This window comes from Oxyura jamaicensis, chromosome 7 (assembly GCF_011077185.1).
Source record: "Oxyura jamaicensis isolate SHBP4307 breed ruddy duck chromosome 7, BPBGC_Ojam_1.0, whole genome shotgun sequence".
Taxonomy (NCBI): domain Eukaryota; kingdom Metazoa; phylum Chordata; class Aves; order Anseriformes; family Anatidae; genus Oxyura; species Oxyura jamaicensis.
Genome location: NC_048899.1, coordinates 9182755 through 9201772, shown reverse-complemented (window position 1 = coordinate 9201772; position 19018 = coordinate 9182755). Strand labels below are relative to the sequence as shown.

Here is a 19018-nt window from a genome sequence, read left to right as displayed (position 1 = left end):
AGGGGCTAATCTTCAAAAGCTCTCTGCCCAATTTACGGTTGGCACAGAGAGAAGTTTTCATGCTACCATAACTGAAAGGCTGAAATTGTCGTCAGCAAGGAACTGGTTTCTAGTGCCATTAAAGTCTGCAGAAGAAATCTAAAATCCCTTGTTGAGCTTCACTCTTTTCTCTCCTATCTGCTGAAAAGCATTAAATATATTACACACACAGCCTAAGAAATTTTAGTTTTTTATAACAGGATTTAAACTCCTTACTTTTATAAAATATTAAGAACAGGATGTTATGAACTATTAAGCAAAATACATTAATATTTCAGGATAACATATATGAAAGGAAATAAAAGAGAACAATACTTAAATGCTATCAAGACCAAATGAGAAAATCTAAACAATTCATGTTGATATGCTCCCACTGACCACAAACACCAGATTGTCACGTCTCCTGCATAATCCCTGTTTCTTATGACATGACATGTTACGCATTTGTCCTCATATCTGATCTCATATATTTTCAGAACTATATTTTAAAAACTTTTCTTTTTTCTTTTATTTTCACCTTTAACCGTGAAAATCTATTCTGCCAACTAGTCACCAGTAGCACACTCCTGTACTGCATCCACAGTGCAAGGCTTTTTATCACTTCATGCAAACAAAAACTGCTGTTCCTCCTCTGCTCCTCAGTCACAGGCTCCCTCCCCCCTTCCTAAGCATGCTCTGCGTGGTACATTCATGCACAGCTAGCAGTGCCTTCCAGCTCTCACTGAATTCCCACACAGAGCCAGACCTTAATGCTGGAGCAAAGAAGCTGCTATGCTAAGTAGCAACTCTTTGGTCTCAGTTCTTATAGAGGCTATTGAGCAGGCTGTATTACAAAATATTAAACAATCCTGCTTTTATGGGGACCAATATTGTCTCCTGAACCCAGACACAATCATTGCTGTAACCATCATTCAACGCTGGTGGCCAGCCAATGGTGCCTCCAGTAAGAGCAGCCACAGACTAGCGGACAGCAAACATGCTTTCTTCCCCTGTCACACAAAGGAAGAACTCAGGCAGGCAGCCAGCAGGAGACGATGGCTTCTCGGTACACTGGATACAACATCTCCACACTTTAAGCATGTTGTTACTCCCCCATTCTTATTGGATTTGATGCTCAGGACGGTTCTTAAAGAAATTATCTCTTCAGCAACACAGTTGTAATGCAAGCCAGAATTTTGAAAGAAGCACTTCAAAACACTTGAGCCACCTTCCTATTCATGCACTTATCAACCCAGACAAACACATCCATCAATCTTTTGCCAATTTTAATGCAACTGCACAGATCTATGGCGAGCTGAGGATACAGCCTTTAATCTAAAGAGATGTGTGCTACAGTAAGGATGAGAAAAGGCCACCTCACAGGTGTTACCTAGTGAGCACAAACTGAATCAATCGAGAAGCAAATGAAGAAAGGGAGGTAAGTTATGAAAGAAAGCAATGCACAGACCATCCTTATGCACAGTTCCTACCCAAGAAGCTGCAAGAATGAAATGTGCAACTCCACAGTTGTTTTCAGATAGCAACTTCAGCATAAGAACATTAATGACATTAAACCAATTCAAAAATTACAGCAGATGCAGATAGTGGCACTTCACGTGACAAGGAAAACATTGTATTTTACCCTTTCTGGGTGATCAAGGGGTGCTTAAAATATGACACAAAATCTCTCTGAAATCCATTTCTGATGACTGAGATTGATACAAGCTTAACAATCAGGAAGAAGAAAAAAGAAGGACCTAAGGAATGTACCTAGGGAGTATTTGCGTTTAGCTTGTGCTTACTATTTAATGTTCTGAAGCTGCTCTTCTTAACTCAGGCCCCATTCAGCAAAGCACCTAATCATATGCTGAAATCTCATTGATTTCAGTGGGACTTAGGTTTTGGCTTAAGTGCTTCAGTGAATTATATATTATTTTTCACTTCCCGTTGCTTCTTTATGAAATTAATACAGCTACCCAGCATAATGTATTACTCAGTGTAAGGTAAGCTTCTGGTTTTAGACAAGTGACGTAACACCTAAGTGGAAGCCTCACTACCATTTAACTGAAACAATTGATAAACACTAACCATGCATAATAAGAATATGCATTGCACAAACAATAATAATTTATTTTCCCAAGTAGTTTTCAAAAAAGACGGATGGAACCACAAAGCATCAATATTGCTAGAGTTCCCTATGATCTATGCCAGTATAAGAATATAGGAAGTCACTTGACTCTTTTCAAAATAATGTCATTTTCCATTCAGATATGTTGCAAATTAACAGACCTGGAGAGTTTATGTATTATGTAGGAAAGAAAGGTTGCACATTATTTTTTAAGAGGTATCATAACTCCTTCTTGCTATATTTTGACCAAAAGTAAAGATACTGATCTGCATGCATGCATTCATGTAAATTGCCATTCATATTTGTATTGTGTCTTCTAATATCATTAATTCATCAGCAGCTACTCACAAATTCTCAATTGTTTAAGGAGTCCTTAAATTTTAAAGACTCTAAAGCCCACGCCCAGATGCACAGCGGAGGAGAATGAAGAATGAACTGAAGGACTTCGATCTCTTGAAGGATTTTAACTTTGAGTTTCAATCTTTTGTTACATCTTGGGTGAAGAACGAATGAAGGATTGTTCTTCTTGGAACAACAGAGCATTTATGTGTTTATTAGCAGAGACAAAGCTTTTGCTGACTTATCTACATTGTTCCCTTTTCTACTTTCAAACCCTTTTCTGGCTTAGGGATGCTCTGACTAAATTTGCCTCTTGTTTCCAATGACATCTTTCTTTGTCCTGTGTCTGAAAAGATGAAGTCAGTGGATTTGGATAGCAAGAAATTCTTTAACTCGTAGAACAAGCGTGGACTGTACCTCCACAAGGAGGAAGGTTTGTTAGCACGGATCAGGGTAAATCCATTGGAGGGGAGATAAAAACAAGTGTCATAATTAAATCAATATGAAACATGGTCACATTTAGTCAGCATGGTTTCTCAAAACAAAATAAAAAGTCATTTTGAGCAAAGTTACAAGGTGGTATACATACAAAGACTTTATTTCCGAAAGTTTTTGACAAGAGGTTGTATGGAAAAGAAACAAAGAATTATCACAGATCAAAACTGTGGTTCAGAAACTAAAAGTAAAGATTAAGTAGTCTTTTTTTTTTTTTTTTTTTTTTTTTTTTTTTTTGTCACAGAAAAAGTTACCAGCAAAGCGTCTCAGTGTTCCATAGAAAGTTACATATTGTTTCACTAAGGATTTGGAAAGAAAGTGAAAAGTGAATAGAAAAATTCACAGATAACATTGTTGTGTGTTACATACAAGAAGGCAGTAGGAATCACTGAAGCCCAGAGATTAAGCCCAGGTTAAGAAAGAAATGACATACTTGCATGGATGACAAGAATATCCAGTCTTAATGATGGTTTCAGTCCCAACGGCTATATAAAGCAGTCTGTGCAATCAACTAATGTTAGCTTTAAAATTGGTTTGCTTCTTATATTTGAAATATTTTTCAAGTAAAAGTTCTGGTAAAGTAACATTTCATAAGAAAAATATTTATGAGGTAAATTAAGACACTTTTTATTTTAAATGTTTTTACTCTGTTCATTTTTAGTGTTAAAAGTCATACAATGCACAGAAAATTACAAAATATAGTGCTTTAATATCAATCTAATGAAATATTGAACATTTTCACTATGACCCCAAAAGATGGTTTTTAGTACAGCATTCTTTTAATCCAGATCAGTTCCTTGATCTTATTTTCCACACAGCAGTTGTGCCAGCACAACAGAAGGGATGGCACAGGGTGGAAACAGCAGCTGGGGGGAGCAGGGAAGAAGGGGCTGGAACTGCACAAAGTAACCTTGCTGCTAAAGAAACACGTTGGTTAACAACAGCAACGTGTACAGGTAGCGTTGTTCCCCTTTACTGGAATTGTTTATGGAAATACAATTTAATATCTGCAAAACCATGTATAAATTAGTGAAAGGAAGTTGCTAATCAAAATTGTATTTTTTAATATATTATATAATCATGCACAAAATTAATTAGAAGAGATTACCAGCATGAAAATACTCTTACCAGTATTAGTCAAAAAAGTGAGTTCAGCTTTGAGCAAAAGACACTCCCCTTGGAGGAGAAGGAGATGGGGAACTGAGACAGCTGTCATCTTCAGGGATTGATTCAACAGCTGACAGTGATTTGTAATACTCATCCTCTCCATCAAGCACTTTGATTTGTCTTGAAAGAAAACAAACAACATTTATTAAGTTAAAAAATGAATTGTCAATATCTTTAGAAATAGAAACTTCTCTGTGGATGTGAAAATGAACACTGCTAATAAGAAGAAAGGAAAAAAAAAAAGTCTGGGATGATTTGATCAGAAAGACACAGCTTTTACACATGCCCTTTACTTCGCTACTACTTTCTTATGATTATACTCTGAATGGTTCTAAGGATCAGAGAAAGGCAATGTAGTCCTTTTTTATGTTTATAGAACGATAGACCAACTGTTTGCCTCCAATGGCCATTTCATTTGAGCAATGTGGCTTTTCTGCCTATATATGTTCCATATATATGGTATGATTTTGGTAATGTATTTCAGCTGGCAGTTTGCTGTGCATATGAACCAAAGATCACATCACCAGTTTTGGGGGAAAGCCCTGTTGACATCAAGGGACCTTCATTTTCCTGTGATGTATGAATAGCACTGCAGCCCCATGTTAGTGATTCTGTTCCCTAAACAGGAAAACAGACTTTTTAATCTAGGGGAGAGAAATCAAATATATCAAATTTTGCTCAGTCATGTAACGTTTTGGGCTTTAACCTTGACCCTCCTGTTCATACGCTCATATTCAGACGACCAATTAAAAAGTGAGAAAATGATACAGAAAATTCTTGTAAACTTTTGGAGCAGATGCTTTTTCAAGACCCAGCATACACCAGTTCTCTCTGGTTCACGTGAGCAGTCAGTGAAATGTTTTCATAACTCCATAGTGGCCAGCTTGGCTTTTATAAATTGTTTTCAGTGATTTCTACCTATTGCCAGGAGGTAACTGTCCATGTGACAATAAAAACTGACTCAGTCCAATGGAGAAGAAGCAACTCCCTCTTGGGCTGAGTGGCAAGTCTGTCAGCTCTTAAAATATGCTCCCTCAGGAAGGCATACCACTGTGAGCGTGGTGTTGCAAAGCTGGTAGGGCTTCTGTCCATATTATAGGTTAGAGGACTTCTGTTTCAACACCTTTCATCTGGGACCATTCACTAGTACCAAATACATTTGAAAACATAAAGGTTTTTTTGTAGTTGTAGTACTCAGAGAAAGCTGGGGAACATATTTTGTTAGAATCAGTTCTAGTGTCTGCAGACAGCAGTACACACAAGTTTTACATTTGCTTCTGTAGAAAATGTCCAATGTCAATGCACAGAGATATGTTAATTGTTTATTTTTAGAAACCTCTCTAGAAAGTTTTGCATATTCTGTAATATCACAAAGGACTTCTTCTGTTTACAGTTGCTTAGAACTAAGAAGATAGATATTTACCCAAGTTTTCTTGGCTTCCTCTTGCTCCCTTGATATTCTAGAGTTCCCTGTGGAGAGGGCCAAGAACACACAGTCAAAGCAAAGCAGCAAGTCGTTAATTTTTAATTCAAAGTGATTTTGTGTTGAATGCAAGCAGATGCTGATAATATCAGAAGTCACAGCATAATTTTTTTGATCAAAGGGCTCAAGTGAGCCTGATGAAGCATGCATCTTGCTCGTCTTTGATAAACCACATCAATTATTCACCGTGAAGGCAGACATCCTGACATGAAAGCAACAGATAAAGAGCATAAGCACATGTTCAAGACGAGAGCAGAAGAACGTGGGGGTGGGGCTGGAGGGGCTGAAACAGGTATTAATAACAGAATTATTAACTGGAAACAAAGCCAGTAAAACAGCTTTATTGCCACTTTGAACTCACATTTAACTGGTTATAGTACATGTTGTCCTCAGGGCTATTCAGCATTTTGGGCTGCTGACATCGTCGACGAGGTGTTCTCAGCTTCTGTTCAAGGCAGTTTTCTGAACCTACAGTAAGATAACACAATTTAGTTTTAAGCTGTGCCAGGTGCTGTGAACGTCTCAGCGTATTTTTGTCTGTAAACAGTCCTTTCTTCTGTCCTATTTGGTCCTGGATTTATTAGCAAGTCCTATTCAAAGTAAGCACACAGAAACTTGGGGATCTTTGTTTTCTGTTTTGAAACTTAGTTCAAACACAAGTTTTTAGGCATAACTTTACTCTTACTTTTATAACATTTTTTAATTCTTCCACATATCTGCATCACACAGCTCCTTATTCCTTTCACTCTTTATCTTAGCATCTTCTGTTATCTGAGCAGGAAATTAGGTATATTATGACCAGCTAGGGATATATCATTCAGCAGCAGCAAAAATGTTTTTCTATCGTAGGCAGCAATACAGCCCTTTGACTGATGAGACTTACTCTATCACCATTTTTATTATATAAAATGAGTACTTTTTGACATGGCTTTCTGTTTAATCAGAGTAATCAGACGGGTTTGGGATTACGCTTTCTTAATATAATTCACGATGCACTGTAGAGTAACAGTTGCTTAGAGTCATCTGGAAAGCAGAGTTTAAAGATGAAGGAAATATTTCAGAAGGGGAAGATTCTGAAAAGAACTAACAGCCTTTTTATTTTCATTTGTCTTTTTTTTTTCATTTTAAAGAAGAAAGACATTATGGTGTGCTGTACTTTATTTTACCAGGCATTTTCTGTGGCACATCCTGTGGATTATCAGAACTACTACTTTCAGGATGAAACAGAAGCACTGTTTACTAAAAGACTGTGTGGTGGGTAAGGAAAGGTCATTAATTTTTCCAATAATTTTCCCAATGTCTTTGACTCTTCAGACATTTCCCTATTAAAAATGACAGTACGAACAAAAAGAATTTTTGGTGGCACCAAAGGAAAAATATAAATCTTACCACATTTGCACTCCATACTGCATGGGAAACATGCTCTGATACAAAGAGCCAGCACAAAGATCAAGTAGCACATAAGTTCCTTTATACACTTCAAAACCGAAGTCAATATGGCTTGTGTGGATGGAGGACTCTAATCTAACAAATCCATTTTTAAGACCTGGCCTTAACAAGCAGGTAATATTAAAAAGGTGGTTTATCATACACACAGGTTCACAGTCTGCAACTATTGTCTTTTTCTGCAGTTACTGAGTGAGGTAGAGGACATGCTTGAACCCGGGCTTTTTCAGCCAAATGACTGACTGTTCTAGGAGATTCTCCCTCTTCCACTGTACTTTCTGCTCAGTGAAATCTGCAAGATATTATTTTTTTCTCAGTGTGGGACTGCAGTGCCTGTATGGGAGGGGAGCACTTGTTTTGTGCCAACCATCATTTCCCTCACAACACCTGGGAGGGATGGCAGGTTAAATGGCCATCAGGAAACCGACTGGAGAGCTGGGGCTAAAAATAAAAACTATTTTATAGAGAAATGTTGCATTTTTCTCGTAATACAAAATAAGCTTTAACTAATATGCTTGCATTGCTGCTAATTATGATGCCCAAACCTTCAATGCTATATACATTTCAAGTTCAGGATACCTTTATATTTTTGCTCAAGAATGACAGCTGAGCCCAAACCTTTGCTACATACCTGTGTTGTATAAATCCAGACAAGGCAGAAGCTGTTCCAGAAAATACTGCTTGAGAGGCTGGGGCAATTAGGTGCCCAAATATTGCCTGTTTCTTTGGAAAGTATTTTTCTGTAATATTTAGATATGACATAGATGAAATTTTCTTCTCTCTGAAGTCTCTGAAGATTTTGCCAAAGACTTGCTGTTACTACAGTCTATTCTATATATGCATGCTCTGAAAGTTATTCAGACTGATCTCAGAGCTTTCTGTCTCATCAAGACAGCAATTTTTGCAAGCGATGTCTTCAGCTGCAAGGCCGAATCAGTTTCTTTTTACAGTGATGTAATTGATGGATAATCATCCAAAAGTTGTATTCTTTTTTTTAGTCTACCAAGAGGCTAGTATGAATAAAGACTCAGCCCCTCACAGTTCTGCATACTTTCTCTCTTCTCTCTGCAGCTTGCCAAAAGTAAGTATACAGCACACTAGTATTTAGAAGTTTTCAAACAGCACTACAACATGATGGGGTACTCTTTCTTCCTTTCACCCAAAATGCTGTTGTAGCCTGATGTTATTTTTCAAAACATCTATGTGTATAGTCTTCATTTTTATGTCTTTTATTCATTAGGATTCTGAGACACTAATATTTTGTTCTAGCTTTTTGTCCTGACACTTAATTATTTCTGTGTATTCCATGGGTGGTCTGCAGCTTGTGTCCTCCAAAGGAAATACCCTTTCAGTGGGCCCATTTGTCTTAGTGTTTAGTAGCATACTACACGAACAGTACAAAATCTGGTAACATTTATCATAAACTACCATATCTGGAGAAAACTGTATTAACATGTGCTCAACACTCAGCAGTTGAATAGGCAGTTTAAATGGTGTTCTAAAATATTTAGCTTTGATGACAAACTTTAGGCCTCCAAGAGGAAAAAAGTCACTTATTTTCATACTAATAGCAGCAGCACGACTATCATTAACAGGGTGTTTGTGTTGCACCCACATCGTGCCAAGAGCCTCTGGCATGCCCGGACTCCTGGGCTTACTACAAATTTAGAGACCAGATAAGAGAGTGCGCACAGCCGCTTCCTTCGGGCTGTCCTTTAGCACCAGTTTTGAAGTACGGTATTTTTGCCTCCCTTTTGTCTGGAAGAAAACTCTTCTTCCAGGAAAGCAGAAATTCCTAATGGTACAACTTCTTTATTGGTATTTTTGTTTTTATTTTTTTACTGCAGTGCAGAAATAACACAGAGTAGGTAAAATTCCTTCTGCCCAGTGCATTACAGCAGCTGATCCAGCCTGTGTAGGGTAGACTGAGGCTCTGGATGTCCTCCTCCTTTCCTCACTTGAACCCAGACAGGCAGACACAAATGGGTGAGCAGGCTCATGCGGATGTTTCCCTGAAGCTACCACAAAATTGACGTTGCTCACAGTGAAAGGAATTAGAAACTGGCAGAAGGGTAAGTCTGTGAGAGTACAAAGTATTTGTAAGTAAACAAATGGATTGGGTTTCTCTTTACTCCTCTGTTATGACTACTGGTTATTCTTTTTGTTCTTCTGGTACATAAGAGCCCAAGTCAATCTATCAGGACCTTGCAGTACTCAGACAGATTACAAAGATGCATGCTTTCAACTAAATGTAAAATCAATCATTTGAGCTACATTTTTCAGAGTGGGGAATTGTATAGTGAGAAAACTACTTGGGAATCTTCATGGATATTCAGGATATGAAGCAGACTGGGTGCAAAGCAGAAGGCTACTCAGCAGAAACAAGGAAACCATTTTATTGTTGGGTGCAGAATTATTTTAAAGAGGGTGCTGTAAACTGCAGAATGTTTTGAGAACAATTTGAGATCCAGAAAACCCACCTTACAGTGAGCAATTTAAAAAAGTGTCCTATTTTGTTGTTTCAGAAGAAGGATAAGTGGTGTTTTGAAGCAAATCTAAACCCAATGACAGTGGAGAGCTTTTCACCTTAGAAAATAACGGTCTGAAGCGTCCAATAGCCAGCAGCGAAAGAAAAATCCAGAACAGAAATACAGCACACAGTGAAAGCAATCAGCTGGGAGAAAAAACTATTAGCAGTACGATGGAAACTCAAGTTGAGATTAGAAGCTCTTTGAAAAGGTGTGTTTTGACTCGAGGTGAAGTTAAAAACTATCCAAGATATCAGATAGATCGTCTGACTTAGTATGAATTAATTTCTCTAGGGTAATTTTTATCTTGAGTCTCCATCTGCAAAAGATTTTTGTATTGTTTGTTTGATTTTTGGGATATACTCCCAACTTTTTTCTGCTTTTGTATGGCTGAAATTGCACTATTTTTCTTCAGTTAGCCATCACATCCATAATATTGACATTTTCCATGACATCTCTTGATTTGGAGATGATTAGCACATTTCTTATGCCATATCTTATTTAGATGACTTTTCTGTTTAAAAATCCATCCTTAATAAACTGAATACAGCTTTTTTTTCAGAGCTGCACAAGCTGATGAACAGTAAGACTTAACAAAAGTCTTTAAAATGCTCTTTAGCAATGACACAAGGACTTTTGCACCTAGGATTTGGGCCCTGAGCAGTACTTACAAAACAGCATCTGAAAAAATGTATCTTTCTAATGAATTCCCATGAGGGGTATGACTTCACTCAGAGGAAATCTTATGTTAGATGTCCTGTTTGTCCTGCTCATCTTGGTATTGAAGACTTGTAGACCGACACTGGGCATGCTTTTCAGAGGAGATGCAAATCACCAGATTGTGTTCTCCACAGTCAAGCTGGGTTCTTCTTCAACTATTCATGATTAAGTTCTTGTTCCAAAACCCCTTGATGCTGATAACTTTGCCAAACACTGCTAATTTTTCCTATATGGTGAATTTTGCAGAGAAAATGGTGATGAGGCAGCTACAACTGCATTTGGAACTTGTAAGATCCACTGATGTGAATCAGACTGATTTAAGGTTGGTGCGGCACAGGGAGGGCACTAAACTGGATGACGTCTTACTTTTAGCAAGGAATGCACTGAAGGGATCTTTGCCAACACATCAGTAATACAAAGCAGGCTGCATTGCTGACTCCCTTGGTGAAGGGCCTCCATCCACTAGCACACTTATTGAGGAGTGGAGCTGAGTACTCTCATTTTCCTTCTGAAGCCATTTATCCAAAGCAAGTTTGGAAGGGATTAGTCTTTTATCTTTCTGTTACAGGTGAAAGATACAAGCATAACATTACAGGAAGGGCAGTCCTTCTCTAATTGCTCAGACGCAGGAAGATACATTTTATGAGGAGAAAGGGCAGCCTGGTAAAGGAAAAGTTATGGAGCCATACTTCTTATTAAAATAGTAAGCAAAAGCAAATAAAGTAGATAAATCAGTATGACCAAGAAAAATAGTAAGCATGTGTCTGATTTCCAATCTATAATATCAGATGAAACATGAAAGTGCAACCCTTAATTATAAGCAAATACTAGCACAGGCTCATGGGATCTCATCATAACATCTCAAGGTCTACATTCATGAAAATTTAAGCAATGTTTAAAATCATGTTAATTTGTTCTTTGTTTGTTTCTTTTCCTGCCAGTCTAATTTATTCCAAAAGACTTTGGTTCTCAAGCCTGGATATATTGATCATGCCTATGTAAAGCATTGTTATAGCCTAGGGAGAAGACTTTTGTGGAAAAAACTTGTCTTTGTTCTCCTTTGATAATTTATATGTATTTTGATGTTTTCAAGCTTTTCCAGTTTTGAATCATTTTTAAGGCAGCAAGTTAACTTCACTTTTTCTCTTGAAGTCTTGGGCAAATACAGAAATGACCTCACAGACAATTATAATATGCATCCTCCTCCTGGACTGGATGCTAAGTGGGTAATTATGTGCAGCATGCTGATTTCAAGGAACAGTTATATTTTCTTCTGTGCCATACAAGTCTATTCAAGCAGAGGACTCGAGGGGCAAGTGATTCTGGCTCCCCTCATATCAGTGTTAAATGGGAGTGACTGAACGTCATTTATGCAGTAAAAAATGCTGTAAGTGAACTAGGCTTTGTGATCTTAATTACTTCAGCTTTATTTTTAAAGAAGAGAGATTTACAAAGGGCACATACTGCTGTCTGGCCATGAGCATTCATACAAACACATTCTCTTCCTTTTCTCATCCCCATGATTCTCCACCACTTCCACAGATTTGCATCATACCATATGTGCAACGGGAGGAAAATGAAAAACTTGCCCAAGAAGCAGAGCAAATACTCAGGCAGTTAGCCCCCGCTGAGCTCCTCCTGCACCTGCCTGAGTGCCATACTAACACCAGCCAACGTAGAACTTTCTTGCACACCCCTGTACTGAACTGCGGTCAGTATGACTGTAGTATGAGCACGCAATGGGAGACACCAGACCCACATCACAGGGTATTTGTACTCTGCCTGTTAAATGCAACCTGTTATAAGTGTGTCAGAAACAAGGGCAGGATAATGGCTGCAACAGGCTTCCCAGACCAAGTGCTGCAGAATTAGCTGGTAGCTTCACTCTTGGGACTAACGCAGTTATCAAGTCTATGCTGTACACTATACATATTAAATATATTACGGTAGTTCCCACACCGAAAAAGATGCTGGAGGCTGATGGAAAATAAGCACTGCCTCTGACAGATTCTAATCTCAGTACAGGAGAAACCCAACAGACAACAACATGGGGTAGGAGAAAATAACGAGTAGGACTACTTGGTGACTTAAGCAACTATGTCTCTGATATCTTCGTGGTTTTCCTTCGGAGGTCAGTGAAAGGGGAAAGAGAACACTACAGCAAGAAGAAACAGACAGGAAAAAGGTGGAAAATAAAACAACCAAGTAAGATACCGAGGAACTAAGGAATAGAAGAAAAGGAAATAGCCATTAATGGTGCAGCAGTAGAACCTAAGCTCTGGCATCAGAGGATTTGATTAATCTAAGAACATCAGGAGCCTGGAGGCATATTGGCATATTTAATGCTATTAACAATTGTAATTCTCTCCAGGATACTTCGTGCTTACCCAGCAGTAACTTCAGTATGTTCCATAAGGCATCCATTCTCTTGGTATAGTGAAATATAGTATGACCGGGAACCATTCTGCCACCAAATTCCCTTACTCTTCTGCTACAGAAGAGTGTCCAAGAATGTTTACAGGGGCTGGGGTTCTTCATGCTCCTTGTGACAAGCAAGCGTGGAAAGAACAATAAATCAGGTGTTCTTTGAGGAGTTAGAAGGCCTCAGCCCTTGCTTACTCATAAAATATCTTACTGGAACTTCACTCAAGTGTTTCTAAGGGAAAAGAGTGTAACAATTTTTATATATATATATATGTATACATATATTAAAATGCTTATAAAGAGAGATTAATTCTTAGCAAATCATGCAATTCCCATGCACTCAAAGCTCTTACTTGGGTTCAGGAGGTAAGAATAATGAGCTAGATTTAATTATTTTCAGTGTCAACTGCTTTGCAGTATAAGTTGATACCACCAAATGTAGTTACCAGATTCACTGAAAACAGAATCTGGAGGGGTAAAAAGTCCTATGATAGAAAGATTTACAATGAAACAAAATCAAGCTTCATGATCACCTCAGATCCCCCACACAACTGTGGTGAACTAGAATTCTGTTTATTCAGATGGAGCGTGTTCATAGTGCCAAGAGCCATAGACTGCTAGGGAAATTAGTGTAGCCTCTTTGATGTCATGTGCATCCCAGAATCTGTAACACACTGCTAAAACTGTGAGCATAGCCTTTGTTTATAACCCTAAACAGAACCATTTGAATGCACACATTGAAAGAACTCATAACAGGAGCAATGCATTTTCTTCTACCCAGTGATTCATTACTTAAGGCTTCGTTTTGGATACTGCAGTTCTATGCAAAGACATATGCTTTAGATCATAAAGCACACTAAGCAAATCATAAGTTCTTCAAGATGGTATGTAAAGGCTGATTTTGCATCTGTTTGTTGCCAAAGACCCAGATGATACTGTAATTAGAACAACAAATATTTTATGTGAAATCAATCATTTAGCTGTCTCTGAACCCTGAAACAATGGCTTTTAGATACACTTTGTTGGGAAACAAGATCCATAAACAGTTAGAATCTTGGCTTTTGTTGTTTTTTCCCCTTCTGACACAATTCTGATCCTTCACTATTTGTCAGTTCTTTCAGTTTCTATTGTGAGTGACTTAACTATAGAGGGAAAAGGCAGAGATGAAACAAAGCATGCTGAAGAACTAGCTGTCAGTGACTAACACGGATGAGATTCAAACCTGTCAGCAAACAGTGTGCTTCTACAAGTTTGGTCCTGGAGACATCCTTCCATACTCATTGAATATACACAACCTCTCATATGCCCAGCATGTAATAACATCTAATGGTGGGTTCCAGAGGTGAGGCAACTAGTCAACTAACCAGTCAAAGCCAAAGAGCAAAGACAAAGACACAACTTTAACTTTAGGAAAAGAAAGAAAAACATGCCAAACCATCCTGAATGATGGTTCTGAAGCTAGTTCTGGACAATGAAGAGAAGTTAACTGGTGATTATTTTTCTTCTCCTCCTTAAAGAAGACACAAGGCAGCTGTAGAAGCTGCTTTTCAGTTAGTTCTTTTCTGAAGAGACAGTTACTGATGAAAAACAGGACATTTCAGGTATGCTGGAATTACTACATACCACAGCATATTTCATGGTTTTCGAAGTGCTGCTTGATCCAGTAACCACCAGGTGATAAGAAATAGCTATCTCACTTTACCATGTGAAGTAAGTGATGCCTCTCTTGCTCTCTGAGTGGTGTTGTAAATCAATATGAGTGACTGAAGAAATTCACAGGGGAAAAACCTACTGAGAACAATTAAATACAAAGAGATCATTTCTGGATCGGGAAATCCCTGAGCCACAAACCATGTTAGGCTGGGCAAATCTCTCTGCTTGTCCTACTTTTCTACTATACTCCAGGCTTTTGCTCTTGGTTATTGTCAGAGAGAAAATTAGGCTAAACAGACTTGCATTAGATTGGTTTTTGTTTGCGATGCTGCTAGCATTCAAACAACCAGGAAAGAAACCCACTCAAAATAAATCCACGCAGTTCAAATCCCCAACAGACACCTGAACCTGAGGTTGAGGTAACACCTCAAGAGATCCATACCAGAGTCTTCAATGCAAAGATGATTTCAAAGTTAACTTTAACCGCTTATGGCAGGAATGTAGTAGGATGCATCCTTTTTCTATTGCACTGCACCAGATTAGCCTGAGCTTCTAGAAGGCAGAAGTAGAAGTCCCACACAAAGAGGAATACAAAAGAAAGACAAGCATTCTTGAATTCTCTGAACATGCCTATTTTCCCTTTCTGTAAGTGCTAGTTCGAGGTACTAGTTTTGAAGGATAGACACCAGGAAAGCTACACAGGCACTGTACACCCAGAGGCTTGCCATGATACAAGCTTTTCCCATCAGTGTTGTATCATGGTTGAAACTCAGCCTGTTGGTGCAGTTTATTTCTCTAGTGAAGTTAAGAAAACAGGAGTGGAAAGAACCTCAGGTGACTATTTTGTTCTTCCTTGTCTTCTATTTTTGTCCTTCCTTGTCCAAAGTAAAATCATATCTCATGTGGGAGGTATGAGAAATTTTCAAAATTGCCCAGTAACAAAAGATCTTTATAAATATCCTCAGAAATATAGCATCAACAATGGAAATACTATTTTTGTATAATACGACAACGGCTATAACTTCAAATAAGAATTAGGATGATGATTTAGTTATTCTGATTGATTAAATAGCTTTGGAAATGTTAAAGTATCAATGACAGGATCATCAATTTCAGAGATATTCTCTAAAGTACAGTTGGACTTGCTAATGCACAAGTTTTTAAACTGCATATTATGGATCTCTTAAGAGCTAGCGTGTGCTAGTAAGCCTCAGAAAACTCACTGGACACTTGGCACTGGTTCATCTTGTGGGTTCCAGCTAAGAAAAGCAAAGCATATGGGGAAAAAGATGAATCCAACATAAAAAGTAAACACTGTGATTAACTTTTAAAAATAAAAAGTCAAAACATTCAGTACATTAGAGACCAGTAACAAATCACAAATACCTTTCTAATACTGCTTCTCTACAGGGCCAACTGCTGAAGCTGCCAAAAACACATCACACGAGTATAGGGAGCTGGTCTGCAACCAAAAGTAGGGCAGGAGGCAGTCTGTAAGTTCATAACTCTGTTAAAATTTTGCTCATAGTGGGCATATGTTTCAGAGTTGCTGTCCTAGTATATAGCCTAGATGCTTTTAAAGGTAATTCCTCACCTTCTTCCAAACTGTAATAATAGCATTTTTATCCCATATCCTCAGAGATTAAGCCACTTGATTGACTTTGAATTCTGGACACACAGGAAATTTGTATTAATTTAGCATAATGATGAGGCGCAATAAAGGCTCTGTGGAACCACAACAGCATGGTCTCTAAGGTTTTGTTCGTTACAGAAACACAATTTGCATATCTAAAGGCTTGAAACCATGGGTCCATATTGATACAACTAGTATCTCAAATTTGAGTGTAGCAGATTCAGCATATATTTCAAAGAATAAATGGTAGAAGACCAAGATAAAACTCTCAGTAGATTTCTTCATTAGGAAAGAAGTTTTGTGTTTTTTTTTTTTTTTCTGAATTCAAGGTAGTTGGCAGCAGTAACTTTTAAAGGAACTATTAAAGAAAGCTTGACTGAAAGCAAAAATACCACTAGCTAGATATCTGCTTTCTAGTTTTGCTACCGTGACTTGGTCTGACATTTGTAAATGCTGGAAGTGAAGAAGGCATTGGCTGGATAAAAGAAACTAATGGTGCTGACCTATGTGCTACAGCAATCCATTCCTTTAAGGAGGTTTTAATTGCTACAGGGATTCCTAACATTAGACCTACGATTAGTGATGGTTCATAAGTGAACTACAAATCAAACTCAGGCCAGTAAATTCCCAGGAAACATTCTGAAAGAGGAACTGAAGAAGCATGATCTACCTATTCAGTCACTAACAGAGTTAGAAAAGTAAGTAGGACTTGGGGGAAAAAAAAAACAACCTTCAGGTTTTAAAGACATCTGTGTAATGTGTGAAACAGCACCTAGGATTTTTTCTCCATCCAAATCTAAATCAGTAACCATTTACTGGTAACTTATGCCATGAATCTATGCTATGGTAGAATGCTAAACACATATAAAAACAAGGAGTTATTATGTCAAGACTTTGAAGCAGTGAGGTGTAGTTCATTCACTTGTACCCAGAAAAGGTAGGCGGGAGCTTCCAATAGAATGAAAGTGCTTACAGAAAACAGAAAAGAAGTTTAAAGAATATTGAGGGAGCTCTGCAAAGAGTTTTAACACTGGGATGTTCAATTCCACTAAAGCTGTGTATCTCATGATACCCAGCCACACCATCTGCAGTAAGAGTTTGGGGAATGAACACAAAGTGTCTGTACTTTTCATCCAGTGCTACCTGAAAGCATTTAAAAGAAACTTTGGCAAAAAACTTCAGCTCATAGGAGCAAAAGAAGGCATACATGTGTGCATATAGAAACAAAGCAAGCTGACTTTCTGATGTTACAGTGACTTGCTGATGTGACAATATGTTTTGTTCTGAAATTACATTTCTTGACAGGGCACAGCTTGCTGTAGTATGTCAGCTCACTGTAATATATTCCCCTCTGAACACAGCCTTTGTACTTGAGTATCGCTTATTTCAAATTGGTAAATTCTACAGAATTAGTTGGAGTTTTTATATTTCTCATAAATATATGCCCAGTTCTGGTGACTTTGATGACATTTGATTCCTCAGAGCTTAACAAACCCTTCTTTACCAAAGTGAGTGGAGATTTTAGTGTTCAAACTGGAGCACTGGAAAGGTGGATTTTTAGAACATTACAGCTTATCCGTTCTGGAAAAAAAGGCTCCTTCATGGAGTTTAGTATAGGTACACACCATTTTGGGTGACTCCAGAAAATACAGACCAAGCAATTTCAGGAATTTATTTGGCAAGTAGATTTGGGTATGTTTTCCACCCCCTAACTACTTGATTTTTTTTCCGTCCCTTTCTTACAATTCTGGACTACATTCTTGGCTAGTAATAGAGTAATATATCCCTAAAGAATAGCTTGAGATACAGCAACATCAAATTCTGTTTGTGCCCTGACCCTGTACTTGGGTTTGCTTGTACTTGAGCAAGCAAAGTTTGAATTAACACTTTACTGGTTACTGTGCAATAATGCTTTGCATGAATGGCCTATGAAGGACCACACAGAGCTGCAACATGAATAAACTAGCACATTGCATGAATACCTGTGGCTGTGCAATGCCACTTCTGATTTATCTGTCATTGGTACCTGAGCGGTACGACCATATTAACGTAACCTTCTACTATAACATATCCTGCTTCTCAGCAGGACTAATTAGCTTACGCACAGCACTGCACTCATCCAGCTATACTGCCTCCGGGGTCTGATTCACAACTAGCTTGAGCAGCTTTGCAAAGCACTGGCATGCACAGTGTCAATATACCACATACTTATAGTATGGCTTATTTTATACTAACTTTCCCATGGAGACAAAACCTAAAAATCAGCTTTAACTCTGTGAACAGGTTCATTTAAGCCTGCTGTTGAAGTAATGCTACAACAATAATGACAATACCCTGTCCCCAGCAGAAAGGCTCATGTCCTGAAAATGCTAACACTGATGCACACGTCCACCACTAGAATTAGTTCCTCTGAAGTGAGCCCCATCATGAAGCATACGAATACAAGGGAAAAAATTGAATGGACCACGAAACCACACTGATAATAATTTAGAGAAATATGATTCAAATGGAACTTTATAATAGAATTTTAAACTGCTCCCTTTAGAAAGGACTGTCTTAATTGTGGACCATAAGTTGTAGTTCATTGTTTGCTTTCACAAGGTAGAATGGCAGGAAATTATCTCCCTCTCGTCACGCATTTCATTTTTGATTAGGTGATTTTGCATTATTTGTAACTTCAAAAAGCAGCCACAAAAATATGAGGTGCCAAAGACATGTTTTGTTCTCTGAAGATGCAATTTTCTAGAATAAAACTGTCTATAACACCACGTACTGCAAAACAAGATTTTCAGTTTTTACTGCAGTCACTTATGCCAGCAATCTACGTGAAGTCAATGCATTAGGCATAATGCATAATGATAGGACCAATCGTCTTTAAAAGTTATTAAAGATATTTTTACTACTATCAACCAATAACACACATTTGTTTGAAACAGATTATTGTTCTGTCATCATTATGTTCATTATGTGTCACCATTTTGTTC

At 38.0% G+C, this 19018-nt stretch overlaps 1 protein-coding gene across 8 annotated transcripts in view; it reads right to left on the bottom strand.

The window, feature by feature from the left end:
- Positions 1-3216: 3216 nt before the first annotated feature.
- Positions 3217-19018, bottom strand: part of MYO3B (myosin IIIB) — a 192474-nt gene continuing 176672 nt past the window's right edge. For all 8 annotated transcript variants that reach the window (XM_035332279.1, XM_035332278.1, XM_035332273.1 and 5 more), the window contains 3 exons: positions 5992-6098; positions 5571-5617; positions 3217-4267 (listed from right to left, as the gene is read on the bottom strand). In XM_035332279.1, coding sequence (XP_035188170.1) covers positions 4132-4267; positions 5571-5617; positions 5992-6098 — 290 coding nt within the window. In that variant the 3' untranslated portion in view covers positions 3217-4131. The remainder of the gene's footprint in view (positions 4268-5570; positions 5618-5991; positions 6099-19018) is intronic.